General features: G+C 43.2%; 1 protein-coding gene across 3 annotated transcripts in view; it reads right to left on the bottom strand.

Moving 5' to 3' along the window:
* Positions 1–15,232, bottom strand: part of KDM5A (lysine demethylase 5A) — a 77,050-nt gene extending 61,818 nt beyond the window's left edge. For 2 of the 3 annotated variants that reach the window (XM_075006325.1, XM_075006316.1), the window contains exons 1-5: positions 14,710–15,232; positions 12,497–12,574; positions 10,075–10,197; positions 9,111–9,281; positions 7,673–7,807 (exon numbers count right to left, since the gene is read on the bottom strand). In XM_075006325.1, the coding sequence (XP_074862426.1) occupies positions 7,673–7,807; positions 9,111–9,281; positions 10,075–10,197; positions 12,497–12,574; positions 14,710–14,874 (672 nt within the window). In that variant the 5' untranslated portion in view covers positions 14,875–15,232. The remainder of the gene's footprint in view (positions 1–7,672; positions 7,808–9,110; positions 9,282–10,074; positions 10,198–12,496; positions 12,575–14,709) is intronic. The other variant, XM_075006308.1, reaches the window with a different exon arrangement.
* Positions 15,233–17,265: the final 2,033 nt, after the last annotated feature.

Genomic DNA, 17,265 nt, shown 5'->3' with positions numbered 1-17,265 from the left:
GTTCCAAGTTACTATGGATCAGGAATAACTTGATATTAATACCCTGGTTTATGTCAGTCTTCATCTGCTACTTGAGTGGCGGATGGCTATATCCACTAACTATTAATGAGGTTCACAGTTCGTGGATCTTCTTGAATCCTTGTCTGGGCATAGGTTTTCAGATGCCATGACAGAGTTACGATTCCCCACAGTCCCTAACCTGCACATGATACTCCTCAAATCACATGAATTCAGAAATGGAAATTGCTTACTAGGTCATCCAGGCCAACCCCCTACTAACGACGGGTTGTTCTAACGTTTTGTCCCTTTCTGTCCATTCATTCACAGTCCTGCCTAACACTGAGCCTCATTATTTTTATATTACTACAGTGTCTACAAGCTCTCGGAATGAATCAGAATTCTACTGTACGAAGTACTATATGCATATCCAACCCTATTTTATTAATCATTGGCTCCACTCAGCCAGAGATGGAAGCCTCAATACATCTTCCGTCCCCTTACCTCTCACAAACTTCCTCATTTTGTCAATATTTTCTTTTATGCTACTCCCTGTTCTTGGAATGTCCTTCCTCAGCTGGCCCACCGGACAACTATTTTTTCCTTCATTCAAGTCCTTCCTAAAGGCCTCCAGTACAGTCATCGAGAACATTTTTAATCCATCATGCTGCTCACTGATGCTCATTGAGAAACTGCATTATTTTACTGATGTTACCAAATAAGTTTACTAGCTCCTGCCAGACATGAATCAGTCTCTGTTGGTACTGCAAGGAACTTATCACAGTTCCTGGTGATATATAAAAAGAAGCCTTTCTGGTAAGCAAAACTCAAAACTAAATTTTAAAGTGTTTTTTCTGTTAACCTCTTTATGTTTATACTTCTTTTTTGTTTGTTTGCTTTTTAAATACAGCAAACATAAAGCTGACATTGGGCAATGCTGCAACTGATTTTGACATACAAGAGAACTTACAAAGCATATAACCTAAAACACACAATAAATATTTTAGGTCATTTTAATATACAGGTACACCATTCAGACAAATGTAATTTTTCAAGTTGGTGTCCCTTTAATTTTACTGGACTGTTATTTTCCCACTACGCCACATGATTAATGAAAACAGACAAAATGGGATTTATGAGAGATCCCAGTGGTATCAGATTACCTCCTTTCCCCAAACAATACAATTTTTTCATTTTCACACATACACACTGGGAAGAGACTGTCTAGGAACGACTACAGCAGAAAGGGATCTATGGATTATAGTGGACCACAAGCTAAATATGAGTCAACAGTGTGATGCTGTTGCAAAACAAGCAAACATGATTCTGGGATGCATTAACAGGTGTGTTGTGAACAAGACATGAGAAGTCATTCTTCCACTCTACTCTGTGCTGGTTAGGCCTCAGATGGAGTACTGTGTCCAGTTCTGGGCACCGCAGTTCAAAAAAGATGTGGAGAAACTAGAGAGGGTCCAGAAAAGAGCGACAAGAATGATTAAAAGTCTAGAGAATGTGACCTATGAAAAAAGGTTAAAAGAACTGGGCTTGTTTAGGTTGGAAAAGAGAAGATTGAGGGGAGACATGGTAGCAGTTTTCAGGTATCTAAAGGGGAGTCATAAGGAGGAAGGAGAAAACTTGTTCTTCTTGGCCTCTGAGGATAGAACAAGAGGCAACGGGCTTAAACTGCAGCAAGGGAGGTTTAGGTTGGACATTAGGAAAAAGTTCCTAACTGTCAGGTTGGTCAAACAGTGGAATAAATTGCCAAGGGAGGTTGTGGAATCTCCAGCGCTGGAGATATTTAAGAACAGGTTTGATAGATGTCTATCAGGGATGGTTTAGACAGTACTTGGTCCTGCCATTGGGGCAGGGGGCTGGACTCGATGGCCTCTCGAGGTCCCTTCCAGTCTAGTGTTCTATGGTTCTATGATAAATCGTCAATATTTACAGACTTTTAAACAATTTTTACTCCCTTTGATTCTGCAATCTCAATCCTTAGTTTCACATGGAAAAATTAAATCGAATATCATTCTTTACAGATAACTAAACTTTACATCTATCCAGTTCTCCTCAGACATTGCCTTTTTACAGAGACTGTCTAGACTGACAAGACCTGTTGACAAATGATACACAAACTGCATAACACACTTGCATATCTCCTGCTGACAGTGCTGTCGGGAGAGGATTTCCCAACGTCTGGCCCAGCAAAACTGGACCAAATGTCAGGAAAACCCCCTCTGCTGAGACAACCCTGTTTTCCTCATTCCACAAGGAAGAAAGGATGTTGGCAGAACACTCCCAACATGGCAGATTTCTGCTGGGAGACCTCCAGGCTCCAAAAAGAAGCGTGCAGTTTAGGCACAGCCAGAATTACAGAATAAAATCAAACTTATCAGGCTAGCTTTTCTTACATGTGCACCATGATTCTCAATCCCTCTAAGGGAACACAATTTTAAAAAGTAACGGTGAATTTATCTATAGCCACCAGTTTCTCTCCTCCATTATGGGGAATGCCACATTTCAAAAGAACAAGTTATATGTTCAGAAAGAAACATATAAAAAAACCACTAAAATGATTACATAGCAAACAGCACTTGTTTATAAACAGAGTTAACTATGAATACGAAACCATTCAAGATTATTAAAACCCAAAACTTCATTTAGGCCATGTCTACACTAGCCAAAAACTTCAAAATGGCCATGCAAATGGCCATTTCAAAGTTTATAACGAAGCGCTGAAATACATATTCAGTGCCTCATTGGAATGAGGGCGGCCGCAGCACTTCGAAATTGACGCGGCTTGCCACCACGTGGCTCGTCCAGAAAGGACTCCTTTTTGAAAGGACCCCGCCTACTTCGAAGTCCCCTTATTCTTATCTGCTCATAGGAATAAGGGAACTTCAAAGTTGCCAGAGTCCTTTCGAAAAGGAGCCCCGCCTGGACAAGCCACCTCAATTTCAAAGTGCCACGGCCGCCCTCATTCTAATGAGGCACTGAATATGTATTTCAGCACTTCATTAGTAAACTTCGTAATGGCCATTTGCATGGCCATTTCGAAGTTTTTGGCTAATGTACACAAAGCCTTAGTGACACTTACAGTTCCATCAAGAGAACTTATAACTTTGAAAGCACAAAATTAAAGAGATAGGACAGGAAGAGTTTCCTGCTACTTCTACAGCATAACATGCTGCAATTTTCCATGAGGCTTTCATTTCTATCTCCAAAAGACAACAAAAAGCCATATGTATCACAACTTTAGAAAAATAACCAACAACCTCTGACACACTTGTGTCAGTCACATAGTACAAGTGCTTATGAAGTTATTCTGCCTTAATGTTGTGGTTTAATAAGCACACTGTTATTATTCCCAATAAAGGTTTGTGACGGAGCATGTAATGAAGTAGTCTCATCACCACCTTTTCCTCAAGTATTTTAATAGATTTTTCTAGTTACTTCATTGTCCCACAATTGCCAAACTGGGGGCAGGGATCAGGATTTTATCTCCCTATTGGAAAACACTAAAAAGATACAATGACTACTTCATAGGTTTAAGTACCCCATCCTTTGAAGGAAGTCCAACTACTACCAGATATTTTTAATCTTCTATTAGTAGAAGTGGCACTTAAGATTATGATAAACTGAAAATTAAACATTATAGCTTTGTGCACTTCTCAGCATTTCATATGTAGTGAGTTAAAAAGTTTCCTTGTATATCGTATCCACTGCAATGTTCTCCCACAATGTAACACACAAATGTTACGAAATTAGTGAAGTGTGATTGCCAAAACACAAAAATTGGTAAGGGAACTCAGAGCAGATGTGTTGCCTGCAACTTTCAGTTCTTCTAAAAACTTCTCTAGACTTGAAGTTGGTGTCACTATCCCCTTTTAAAAGACTGGAGCAACAGAGGCTTTTCTTTCCTCCCTGTACAATGTTTTTTTAGAAAAAAATTAGCAGCAGCTCAGTAAACTCATTAGTCAAATCCCTTAATAGTTCTCGATGCATCCTTACAGCTTATTTGTTCTTAACTACGTATTTTCCAGTATTCCCCATCTGTTCTTTTGCTTGTTTTTAAACAGGCTGTTCCTTAAAACTTTCATTAAATTAAGTAGCAAACAAAAATGTATCTAAGCCATTTTTCAGTTGTTAATAAGCAGTCCTCATCTAATAAGTGATCTGCTTTCAAGCTACCTTTTATTTTACCCACAACATTTGTAAAGCCATCCTTATTTTCTAAGGTTAATCTTTTTTCCTTCTGTTCCCTCTCTTGCTCAACTTTATTAAGTTCTTGCTTGCCTTCCCCACCACTGCCATTTACAATAGTTTTAGCTTGGGGCTAACAGGGAAGGGAAAAAAAGAAAAAAAAAAGACTAATTTTAAATCAGATCTTGGAAAAGTCCTTCCAAGGCCCATCATCCCTTTCTCATTCCTAATTTTTTCAGAAGGTTTGTAGTCAGCTGTAGTTTAATTATGGTCTCTAATGATTCCCAGGTGTCTTTCGCAACAGAGAACCTTCATCTCACACATCTCTTAAATTCCTTAAAGTCTGGCTTTCCTGAAACTCAATATTCTTGTTTCAAGAATGCAGCAGTACAACTCCTTATCATATACAGCAACGAAGGGTCCTGTGGCACCTTATAGACTAACAAAAGTTTTAAGCACGAGTTTTCGTTGAGCACAGACTCACTTCATCAGATGCATCTGATGAAGCGAGTCTGGGCTCATGAAAGCTCATGCTCAAAAGTTTTCTGTTAGTCTATAAGATGCCACAGGACCCTTTGTTGCTGTTACAGATCCAGACTAACACGGCTACCCTCCGATCCTTAACATATGTAATTCAAGTAACTTGCAGTTGCTACTTCTATGCCGTTACTATTCTCATCCTAAGCTACCTGATCTGTAAGCTGTAGATTCACAATGCTTCCTCTGCTTTTAGGAAAGTAATATTACCTCCCCTGTCTAAAAATCTTCTCAGATACACATGCTATCAGTTACCAATAACTGTTACATGCAGTTGACTACTGGCGACACACTCTATACAGGTCATCTTCATTCGATTCAGAATACAGGAGCATGATTATCTGACGATTATTCACACATGAGGCATATTAAATACAGGATCTGGAGCAGTGCTTCTTGTAAGCTAAGCGCTTGGGCAGCCACCCAGGAGAGAGTCTAATGCTGCCCAACCGATTAGCAGAGCATCAAGAGCCAGCAGCATGTGTTTCTACTGGTGGGGCACAACTGCACATGCCTCAGTGCACAAAAAAATCTATTCCATGCATGAATAGAAAAAAAATTAGGAAGAACACTGGTCTGGAGGCTCTCCAGCTGGCTTCTGTTACCAGTCAAGACGTTGACTTTAACCTACAAAGGGCTAGGTGGTTCGAATTCCTGCCTATAGTAGAGGCTGCTCCTCTCCTTAAGCACCTGCTCTGGAAATCTGGACTCTTTTGCATGATCCCTACAACTGCTCTCATGCTGTTTGGGGCCAGCATGCTATTTGGGGCTGTTCTCAACATGAGAATAAGGGACAGGTCTCTGCTTTGAATTGAGTTCCCCAGTTAGTCCAACAAGTTGGAATGAATCCTAAAAGTATTAGGGCTTTTCTTGTTCAGAGAATTCACTTCTGTTATTTCTTTTGTTAAGTGCTAAAAAGTGTTTAGATTTTAAGAGAGTCATTTTCTACAGGTTAATTACAAAGAGCTGTGCAGACTTCGTGTGCAAAAATAAACTCATGATGAATGAAGTGCAGCACCTATTCTGTGCCAGGTACACTATGAAAAGTTTTTATGAGGGAGAGTGAGGAAGACCATTGTTTTACTGAAAACTACTATAGAGTTCTCAAAGAGCAATGAAATCTTAATGATATATTGTCTCTTTTATATCTGATCTACAAGATACACAATAGCACAGTGCCCCCAAGAGAGTGGCTCAATACCAATGCAGAAGAGTGCCACACACTTAGCAAGAACCAAAGGTTCCTGTACCATGCTAGATTTTTCTCGAATAGGTGTCTCCCATCTGTGCACACTACTGACTACACCCCATGAAACACAGTTTGGCTGTTTCTACACATGCCGCTTGTTCCAAAAGCGGCATGCTAATGAACAGCCCGGAAAATACTAATGAGACATGGATGTAAATTTCTGGCACCTCATTAGCATATGGTCACATGACTCGGAGTCCAGAAGCAGCTCTTCCGGACTCCAAAATAGCCATGTAGAAGCGCAGCCTCTGGGGATCTCCCAGAAGGAAATCCTCAGGAAGACGGAACTTCTGGAAGGAGGATTTCCTTCTGGGAGATCCCCAGAGGCTGCACTTCTACATGGCTATTTTGGAGTCCGGAAGAGCTGCTTCTGGACTCCAAATCATGTGACCATATGCCAGTGAGGTGCCAGAAATTTACATCCACACCTCATTAGCATTTTCCGGGCTGTTCATTAGCATGCCGCTTTCGGAACAAGTGGCATGTGTACAAACGGCCTTTGAGAGATCTCACATGTTCACATCTTAGGACTATTGTTGTAATGCTTTTGTATATGGTTATGTTACAAAAATGTAGCAAGTCTGCTAGGAAGTGAGGAGATCAGATAAAAAGTAATCCTGTCTAAATGAATCATAAACTAAGAAAAACAGAACATGCTATTCAAAGCTGAAGAGTACTCAGAAGTGCAGAGAAATTAAGAACCCGAGAGGCATGAGATATCCACTCTGTGTTTCTCATAGCTTTTAGATACGGGGAAAAAAAAATCAGTGTGCTTAAAGTAAGTACAAAACAGCATGGCACAAATAGTTAAAGATTAAATTAAAATTTAGCTTTCACCTACCTCCCACTGACTGGCCAGCAAGAAGCCGCTAGACTCTGCCACATGGACCTAGTCCAAAAGCTTTCAGAGAGTCTCTTTTTATAATGAAGAAGTTATCTTATCAGAAACAGATATGGCCTACTTGAACAAGCTTGCAAGGAAAGAAAGTAAAAAATACACCATGTCCCTTTTTGACAAGTTGGCATGTAAAATAATGCTGTTTCAGTTTGAAAGGAAAGTTACTGGCAGTCTTCATGGAACTTCGATATTGCCTAGTAAAACAGCAAAAGTGGCTGTAGGAATAGCAGCCTGAACCCATACAAAAGAGAGTGCTTATATTCAGGATAAAAGTGTGGAAGTGGAGCAGATTCCTCAGCCACCACCCCGCCATCTCCCTCCCCATTGCAAGCTCTTCACAAAGAACTTGTCAGTTAATCTTGTGATAACTGGTCCCACTTTCAGTTTCCCACAGACTCTAAAGCCTTTCCTGCACTCAAGCTTATTCTAAGATTTAGTTGAATGGACACAAACCCCATGTTGATACACTTTTATACCAGTTTAAAAGTAGCTTTTATCTAGTTACCTTGCATTGGTGCATTCACTGATGAAAATCAACAAACCTAAGACATTGAAAATATGAAAACAGTTGAACTATATTGGTTATAAAAGCAAACACCAGTTGAGCTGATACAATGTCCGAATAGACCAAGCCTAAGAGATATGTCTCTGGAGTTTAAAAAAGGACTGTATCTTCTTAGCACATTTGAGTGGGCTCCCATGGCCAGACAAAGGCTGTTGCGCTCTGAGTGCTGCCACACTGTGCAAAGAATAAATGCATTCTCTCTCTAGTGGCCACATAATGTGGGTACCTGGGATTTGATGCGTCTGGTTCTCTTCAGTACAACATTCATTCTTGTGCCTTGCTTTGGAGAAGTCTGGGCATCAGAGCTGAGCTCCTCTGCTTCCACTTTTTCCTTAATGTCCAAGTTTGGCTTTTGGATGCCCTAAAGGATCAGAACACAGAAGGACTCCAGATTGATCGATCAGAGGGTCAGACTCAATGGACTGTGAATCAGCCCTATTTTTCAAGAGTCAGGACATCAGTGAAGTCATACTGCAATACACATGCCCAGGGTTCAGCAACCTGCAGTTCTTTAAAGGAGTCATTTACAGCTCTGGACACTGCCACCACTGACTCCTCTTCATCTCTTTACCCTGCCTGTCACTCAAACAGCAGAATTAAATTTAATTGGTTTAACAGCTGGTAGGGTGGCAAGAGGGATCCGGCCACTGAACCAACTGAATTTAGTTCCATTATTTCAGTGACAGCAGGGCAAGGAGCCACAGAGAGCCCCTACTCACCCGGCTACCTGAGCGGCCACACCCCATGGTGGGTGTGGCTTCACTCACCCCTGCCAGCAGAACACCTCCATACCAACCTTCTTTCTGCTAGGCGCACAGGTGGCTGCCTTGCATTAGCTCCCCAGCCAGTGCCACGGATAGGTTAGTCCCAGGGGCCCGTTTGGGGCTGAGGCAGGTTAAGCCTGGAGATGGGAGAAGCGGGGGGTAAAGCTTGGGGAAGAGATTGGATTTAGGGGCTGAGGTGGGTAAAGCCTGGAGATGCAGGGCGGGTTTGAGCACCAAGGGAGGTAGATCCTGGAAATGGGGTGGGGTGGGCAGGTGGAGAGTTGATGTCAACATTGCTCCTTCCTGCTTAAGAGCCTATCCCTAGGCTCAGCGATTTCCTGATCCTCAGTTGCTGTCCAATCCAGGGGTGAAAATAAACTTTCTAACTGGCACAGATCATTGTGTGTGTGCTGTTCTTAAAGCAGGGATTACAAAAAGCATAGTTTGAAAGGACTGTCTTGTATTCGCATACACTGAGGCTCTTGAAGTATTGATTCTGTAACTGAATTTGAAAAAATGGTTTTTCTCACTAGTGAGGCTGCAGGCCCCCTGCACATGCCATTTGGAGTAGAATAACCACAGAATAAAGCCTGAAATAAGAAAACTGAACCCGCCTCCTACAGAGACACCTTCCCAAACAAATGTATCAGTCTTTGCCCGTTTTCCCATCCCCAACAACAAATGAAGCTCAGGCCTATAAGGGAAACCTGAAGGTACAATCCCTACCCCAGATCACAATGCAAAGGCTAATGCTATTCTTCTTCCAAATCTGAGCAGGTGCTGGTTTGATGAAAATAGTTGCTGTTTTCAGGAGCACAGAACCACATGTGATAATTTAGCATATAGCATGAAGAAGTTTGCGTCCCATCTTTCTGTCATGGAAGGGAACAAGTCTCTCACCATAAGGCTAACCCCAGACTGGAAGAGTTCATAGGGGTACAATATCCGTTCATAGTGTGACTTCAGCAGCGATCCAGTGCCTTTTCCTGGCAGATAGCCTATACGACTAGCCACTTTAGACCATTTCTTCTCTTTAGTGACCACTTCAAAACCTCCTTTGTTGGCAACAATCTGAAACAGAACATTTTTTTAAAGAAAATTTCTATCAGGAAGTTTGAGTTCTTCTCACCATTGTGTATGAAGAACCAGATGTGACCAGACAGACCAAACCTTCAAATGTCCAATAACATGAGACAAGTAAATTTTGGTCAGTAAATGGAAACTGGCTTTCACCTAGCAGTGCTAGTAACACCTTACACTCACAGGCTTAATCTACATTTTTAAAAAAGCAATGGCAAAATCCTTCTTACGTAGATACGGTTTATATCAGCAAAAGACTGCTTTTAGCAGGTAAACTAGAAAAAAGCACTCTTATTCCCAATCAACCAGGTTACAAATATTTTAAGACACCCACACGGGAGCTTATACCAGCATGGTTATAGGCTCTCCTTCCCACTCCAGGCTGGCACCTACTGTGCTGGCATTCACTGGCCCCTATGAAATAATTATTTCCAAATAGCTGTTTTGATAAATTGCTAAGTGTAGACAGGCCCTAAGTCTTGCAAAAGGCTCGACACTCCTGCAGCTCTGCCCTACCATGTGTAAGCAGCAGTACAAAAAAGAACTGCCAATGAAGTTATTGGTTAATTTTGCCCGACTTTCATACTGCATACTGCGCAGCCAACACAAATGTAATTGTTATCCATACCTGCAATTGTCTGGCATCTCTCTGTAATCATCCTGATAATGAACATTTTAACATCTCCTTGACTTCACGGCATATCCAGTGCTCAGCCTGCATGAAACCGCTACTGTCACCTCAGGTAGTCCCACGCTTCCCCAAATCCTAAAGAATCTTACTCACCTTGCTCAGAGAATACAGATCCAAAATTTTTCTTTCCACCACAGGAATTTTTAAAGTAGAACCTTGTAGTTCCCAAAATTTTGCTAGCTGATCCAGGAAGTCCAGTTTCACTCTGGTCATTGCCTATAATCACAACAAGAATAGAGATGGGTGAAACATGACATAAATGCCTAAAATACAGACATTAAGGAATATTAACACATTCTTGGGGTAACTACGAATGCAACAATTTACTATTCACTTGCCCTATAAAACAACTGGAGGCAGAAATATGAATAATGAGAAAAAACCTCAAACCTTGTTTAAACTTGTGCTCTAGTTGATACCTTATGAGCTAATTTCCTACGCAGAGCATGTTTTTCTTTTTAAAACCAAGATGTAAACTCAAAAAAACAAACATACATTCTAGCCAAGAATGCACGGTCATTTATCAAACTTGTAAATATTTGGAAAAGCAGTCCTACTAAATACCTTGGACTGTGCAAGATCTCCTGGAACATTTCTGGAGCACTTGATGGTTCTTGTTGCACAAGGAGACACACTCACAAACCAAGATATGAATAAGGCTAGATTCACAGAAGAACTTAAGCCTTTCTGGGTCAGAACAATTGGTCCACCTACCCTAGAAACCTTTCTTCCAACAGTGGCCAATGCCAGATGCTTCAAAGGGAATGAACAGAACAGGGCAATTATCCCTTGCCAAGCAGCCCCAACATCTGGCAGTGAGAGAGGCACCTCAGTACAAGATACACAGAACGGCACACTCCTTGGTGGCTCCTGCCAAACTAGCCAATGGGAAATGCCCAGGTGAAGGGTGTGTCCTCAGCACTGCCACACTTCAAAAGTTCGGCACCTCATTCCAGAGAAGCACTTCTAATTTGTTTGGAATTAACATCTGCAAAGCCCTCTTTTGTCACTAGGCATCTACAATGATTTTCAGCACTTCTGATTGGTTGATTAATGTGGGGTAGGGAGGAGAGTTTTGCAAAAAGCTGGGAGGGGATGGAGAAACAGGACCTCCCTCATAACTTGTAGCTCAGAGCCTGAGGGGAGCCCACATTAGAATATGCTACAGGCCAGTGGTTAAGGCACACACCTGAAAAGTGGCAAATCCTCTGTCCACCTAAGGTAGTGGAAGGATTTTACAATAGACAGTACAGATTGAACCTCTCTAATCTGGAACTCCCTTGTCTGGAAACATCCATAATCCATCATAATTTTAGTTAACCGGAAAACAATTTATCATGGGTGTGGCCAAGTTTCCCGTGGTCCCATAAAGTTTGTTTTCAGCCACCAGTCCCAGCTCTCAGTGTTCTGTGCAGTTATTTAGCTGTAATTTACCCCCAGAAGTCTTCTAAGAGCCCAGTGAGCAGTACAAGTGTTGCTATTGCTGATAGACAATATTGGTCTCTTGTGGTCCAGCAAACTGTCTTGTTTGGCACTGGTCAGGTCCCAAGAGCGCTCGATTAGAGAGGTTCAACCTGAATCCCACATCCCAGGTAAGCATGCTAACTATCAGGCCCAAAATAATGAGGCAAGTTTTCTTCTCTATATTTGGCTCTACAACCATATTTGGCAGCAGAATACCTATCTTCCCTGCAATTCATGTACCACCATGGGGCTTGGACACCTGAAGTGAGGTTGCAGTGCACACGCAGAGAGGCAGAAAAACAGGCACATGAGAAACTTCTATTGCAAACATGTGAGTACCATGCATGGATAGGCACCTACAAGATCTGGAGGCAGCTGAGCACAGATTTTGTGAAACCCAGTAGGGCCTGACTTTGGAATTTAGGTGACTGAAGTAGCAATGAGGCACCCACGCCCTTTTGTGAACCTAGGTCATGATGGTTTGGTATCTGAATAAGACAGGGATTTAAGAACTAGCATGAGGAAAGGAGAAATGCTTTTGAAAAAATTTGACAGAAAGGGACTTGTATTATAAAAAAGACTTAATTTTCATGACTACAATTAACCTGACTATATCTATAAGAAGAACTATTATTGGTGAGCTTTTTGTTTTACAGTCTTCAATATTACCAAAGTCATTAAATATTAGGCCATTTAGGGATTGGGAACAGCGGTAAATACCTTACGAAAAACAGTGGGGAATTCTGAGGGCTAAACACTGGCTACTCTTACTATACAATATGGGCCTTGGCATTCATTTTAGACTTTTCCATTTGAAAGTTAAAAAAAAATGAATGCAGTTATTTTGAATAATAAAATAAAACCCAGACTTCTCAAAGTCTTGGAGAGTTACTTTATCCAAACTCTGGTAGTGCCAACTGTAAACATTCATGTGGTCTGTGGGATATTAGAGTCTACCAATCTACAAACCAGTCAAGATGCACAATTCAAGCAAGGAGACTTACTGGGTCGCGTGTGAATACAAAATTATGTCAAAGATGTAAATGCTCACCTCCAGTTCATTCAAGCGCTGGACTCGTGGGGTGAAACGAAAACTTTGTACTTCACATGCGAATGGAGGCTGCCAGTCCTAAAGAGAGAGAGATTTTACCATGTCAAAGATACAACAACTCCACTATCACCTCTCCCACAAATGTAAAAATAAAGTCTCCCTAGAATTTCAAAACAGTGCAACTCATCAACTGATCACTGAAAAGGCAACGAAAGGCTTTTGGTACCATACTTTGTAAGAGATTTTCCATTTTAGAAAAGCATAGTAACTTCACAAGTGTCTTCTAATATTGGAGTTAGGAATGAGGAAAAGGTATTGAGAGTTGCCTCAGTGCAGAGCCATGAAAATTGAAATATAAACTATATCATATTTTAAGATGTTTAGAGTGATATTACTCAAACTGAGTTAGAATATAGGAGCAGTTTTGAAGGAAAGACCCATATGGCAGAACTTGTAGGGGTTTTACAAAAAGTTTGCAAACCCTGGATATTTCTAAGTCTAACAAAAGCAAGTAAAGCCAAATAAACTACAGCCTTTTAGAAGGGACATCGGTGCATATGGTTACAAAGAGAATACTACGCTCAGAAATTTAACCCTCAGAGAGAGGGTTTTAGAGCATCACAGTCCAATAAACTCCAAACAGTCACAAAAAAAACACAACTCAGTTTGCAACTCAGTTCTCTTACTTAAATTTGATGTGAACGTCAAGAAAACACAAGAAATTTTCTCATACTTTTTAGGAAACATTTAAGAAATTATACAGCATATCAACACTAAAATTAGAAGATAAACTGGCAAATTAAAAATTGTTCATTATTCTTCATACAAAAGCACTTAAAAGCCTTAATCAGGACTGTAAAATATTTTCAACTTCAAATAACTGAGAGGAATGATTTAAGTTTAGTATAAAGTGTTTCATCTAACTGTTACTGCAGATGTTAAACCAAACCTGAATGTTCAACTTGAAGATGACTGCACTACAACCCACTACTCAATTATACAAAACCAAAACCAAGAGCTGAGCTGAGCTGCAAAGAAATTCCATGCTGTTTTTCTGGACAAAATTTGGGATGGCTTTTTCAGTCTTCCTTGATTTGACAATCAAGCCAAAGCAATTTGCTTATTTTAGAAAGGGTAACTCATTTGAGGTCAAGCTTTCACCATGTCACAAAGCCAAGTAAGCAGATTCCAGCAACCCACATAGAACAGAAGGAAAAAAAGGATGAGGAACACAAAATGTAAGCAACAGCTTCTAGAACTTTACCTTCACTCCTACACCACACTTCTTTGGGTTCTCCTCTCCGTCCTCCCTGCACCATTCTAATCTTTATTATTTCTGCAACTCTAAAAGCCGGTTTTTGTTTGCACCTAAAAATTGTGTTTTAATCTGAAGTGGTTCCAAGTGCATTCTGAGAAGCTGCTGTGCTTACCAGAAGCCTTTAGACTGCACACATAATCTGGCTATTCTGACCTGATTTTTATGTTTTTAAATACACCAATACTAATTTTCCCATACGCAACAAATCACTGAAAGTTCTAACAGTATTGTAGTTACAGAATCATGTTTAGGCAGAGTGGTATGAGAATAGAAAATCCTTCCTTCCCAAAAGGAAGAAACTGCAGTTTTCATGTAAGCCATCTTTGCACATTTAAGACTCAAACAAATAATGCACTGAAGAGTAACAAATCAGGGAAGTCTCAGACACTGAGTACAATTATTCACCAGTATTAACGTGGCCGCAGACTTATCACAGTCTGTTCCGAGGCTTAAGATAAACGTAGGAATTGCCTGTCCCTGACAGACATCATGGTCTGCTACCCGAAAAGGGCGACATAGCCGGAAGGGCTTTAAACCCCAGCCATGTTTGTTTCTTTTCCGGGGGGAAGGGAATGGAGAACTGTTTTGCATCGTTATCAGGCAGTAAGAACAACGCCCAAGCATCACCTGTGGGGCGGCCAAGCACCCAAATGCCAGCTTCACAGCGGCCCCAGTGCAAAGAGGGGAGTGTCTGTGGCTGCTCCCGGCCTCACGAAGCCGGACACCCCGGGAGCCGCCTCTGAATCCCAAGCAAAGTCCCGGGGCTGCGTAGAGGGGCCCATCACACCCACTAGGGAGAGATCCCACGAAACGGAATCCCAACTCACTCGGTGTCACCTGAAGCCCCTTCTGCTGCTGGGCGTGACCAGCCCCACGCCCTCCCCCCCGGCAGTACCTTGGGGGGTCGGATCTTGCAGATGCCAGTTTTCTCTGCCAGGCCGCGGATCCGGCCGATGAAGCCGAGCGGGTCGCTGAACTCCTCCCAGCTGGGCTCGAACACCGGGCACTCGGGCGGGGGCACAAACTCCGCCGCGTAGCGCGACCCGCCACCCCCCGACATGGCGGCGCTCGGGGTGGGGGTGCAGGGCACCAGCGCCGCGCAAACAGCCAGGGCCGAGGAAGGGGGCTTGGGCTGCCGCCCCTCCGCTACCAGGGGCGGGTCACAGCCGGGGGCTGAGGCGCATCCTACAGGCCCGGCTGCAGCCGGCCGGCAGCAGGGGCCGGTCTGCCGGGGCTGCCCGGGCCGGGGTCTCAGGGGCTGGCGGTGGTGGCTCCTCCTGTTTATTTTTGTTCCCCTCCAGCTGCGGCTGTTCTTGTTTTTCTTTTTTCCCCCTCCCCCACTCTGGAGTCTGAGTCGGCCGGAAGTTACGTCTATCAATAAAATCCTTCGACCGGAAGCGATGGTCGCCGTGCTCCTCCACCTCCAAACCGACATATAGTCCCTGACCCCAACAGGACGCTCGGAACCTCCCACTTCACCCACGTGCCGGCGCGCGCTGATCCGATCAAACCCAGCCCAGAACCCGCTCCCTGCCCTTGAGAACGGCCACAGCGGCAGCCCCAGCCACTTCCGGCGCGGAGGAATGTGTGAAGTGGTTAGAATTATTCACTTCCGGTGTCGACATTCCATTTCCCCCTTTGTCTGAGTGAATGCAAGGGAGCGACTTGACCCCACCCCGGCACACCTCTTCTTAGCCCCGCCCCCGAGCACCCTTCCTTTCTCGTGCCGCCCACAGCCCCCCCGCCGGAGCCCTCAGCGTCGGGCGCTGGCCAGCACGCGAGTGGCAGGGCTGACGTGAGCGAGCACCATCCAGACTGACTGAAAGCCTAGTGGTTTTTTTCCTTCCCCCTGGGCACGAATGCCTTACCCAAGACTTTTATCCGCTAAGAATTATTCCGTGTGTATTTTAACACATGCACACCGGGGTCTGGGACGCTAGGCCAGTTGTCTTCTGGTTTTGCAAGCTGAGGGGGGCGAGCTCCACTTGGTTCTGGTAGACTCCAGTGGTTCTTGTATCATGCCCGTTGCCAAAGGCTTCCAAGCAGCTGTAGTCTTAGCTATCTCCCTAGCAGCATTGGTGAGGGGGAGTCTATTGACTGCTTTGCCAGAGCTAGGAGAGGCTAGCTGCCCTATGTCTCAGTTTACCCACCTGTAAAATGGGTGTAAACGGAGGGGGGCTCAAAGGTGTTAAAGAAAACTTTTGGGAATCTTAATGACTAGCAAGTTTATTACAATTAAAACAATCAACTGACCAGTATCACCATAAGTAGCTGCATCTCCCACTGAAAACAATGAGTACTAAATCTGTGTGTATCAAGCTGATTGGTGCAATTTGGCATTCTGGTAATTTGGTATTCTGAACAATCTGAAATACCTAGAAGAAGTTTTTCATTAAATGACCTTTTAGTGATCTTAGTTGCCTAATTTTGAAGAGACTTGAAAAAAGCAAAAGGCAACAATTACTCCTCTCTACTAATTTCTTATGTACTTTCAAAAGGTGAATAAAATGCATACATCTATTATGCAGAAAGACAAAATCAGATGTACATCTATGTCATTACTGAACAATTCTGTTACAGTAATTATATGTATACTTCAAAGTTGCTGCCAAGGAAAATTAACCTAATAAGCCGCATCTACACGTGCTGGCTACTTCTAAGTAGCCGCGCCAACTTCGAAATAGCACCCGCCACGTCTACACGTGGCGAGCGCTATTTTGAAGTTGAAATTGACATAAGGCGGTGAGACGTTGAAGTCACTATCCTCATGTAGTAGTAGGCATCCTTCAGTCTGCATATACTATGGATCGCGCCCTTTAAAGTTTCAGTTGAGGACTTCATTTACAGCGTCTATTGTGACTATGAAGACCCACACGAGAGTGACAGTCCTTGCTGCATCTCTTGCAGATGTAGTGGGTGTCTGGCAAGTCCTTATCGTGCTTTCTGTGCGCTCGCTTCTCCTCTGCTAGCTGTCTGATCATCTCGCCCTTCTAAAGGCCCTTGTGTAACCCCTGCCTCCATCTGCTGCGGTCGTCTGCTAGTTCTTCCCAGTTGTCCAGCTCGATGTCCACCTCTCTGAGGTCTCTCTTGCAGACATCTTTGTAGCGCAGCTGGGGGCGTCCAGGAGGTCTTTTGCCAGAGGCTAGCTCACCATACAGGATGTCTTTTGGAATCCTTCCATCATTCATCCTGTGGACGTGGCCAAGCCAGCGGAGTCGACTCTGCTTGAGGAGGGTGTGCATGGCTGGGATTCCAGCTTGCTCGAGGACGGCGTTGTTGGTCACTGTCCTTCCATGATATTCCAAGGATGCGCCTGAGGCAGCGCAAGTGGAAGACGTTCAGCCTCTTTTCCTGGTGGGCATACAGGGTCCAAGTCTCGCTGCCATAAAGGAGGGTGCTGAGGATGTAGGCTCTGTAGACGTGCATTTTGGTGTGAGTGTACAGCTTGTTG

The sequence above is a fragment of the Carettochelys insculpta genome, chromosome 1, assembly GCF_033958435.1.
Source record: "Carettochelys insculpta isolate YL-2023 chromosome 1, ASM3395843v1, whole genome shotgun sequence".
Classification (NCBI taxonomy): Eukaryota; Metazoa; Chordata; order Testudines; family Carettochelyidae; genus Carettochelys; species Carettochelys insculpta.
This window is presented reverse-complemented; position numbering and strand designations above follow the sequence as displayed.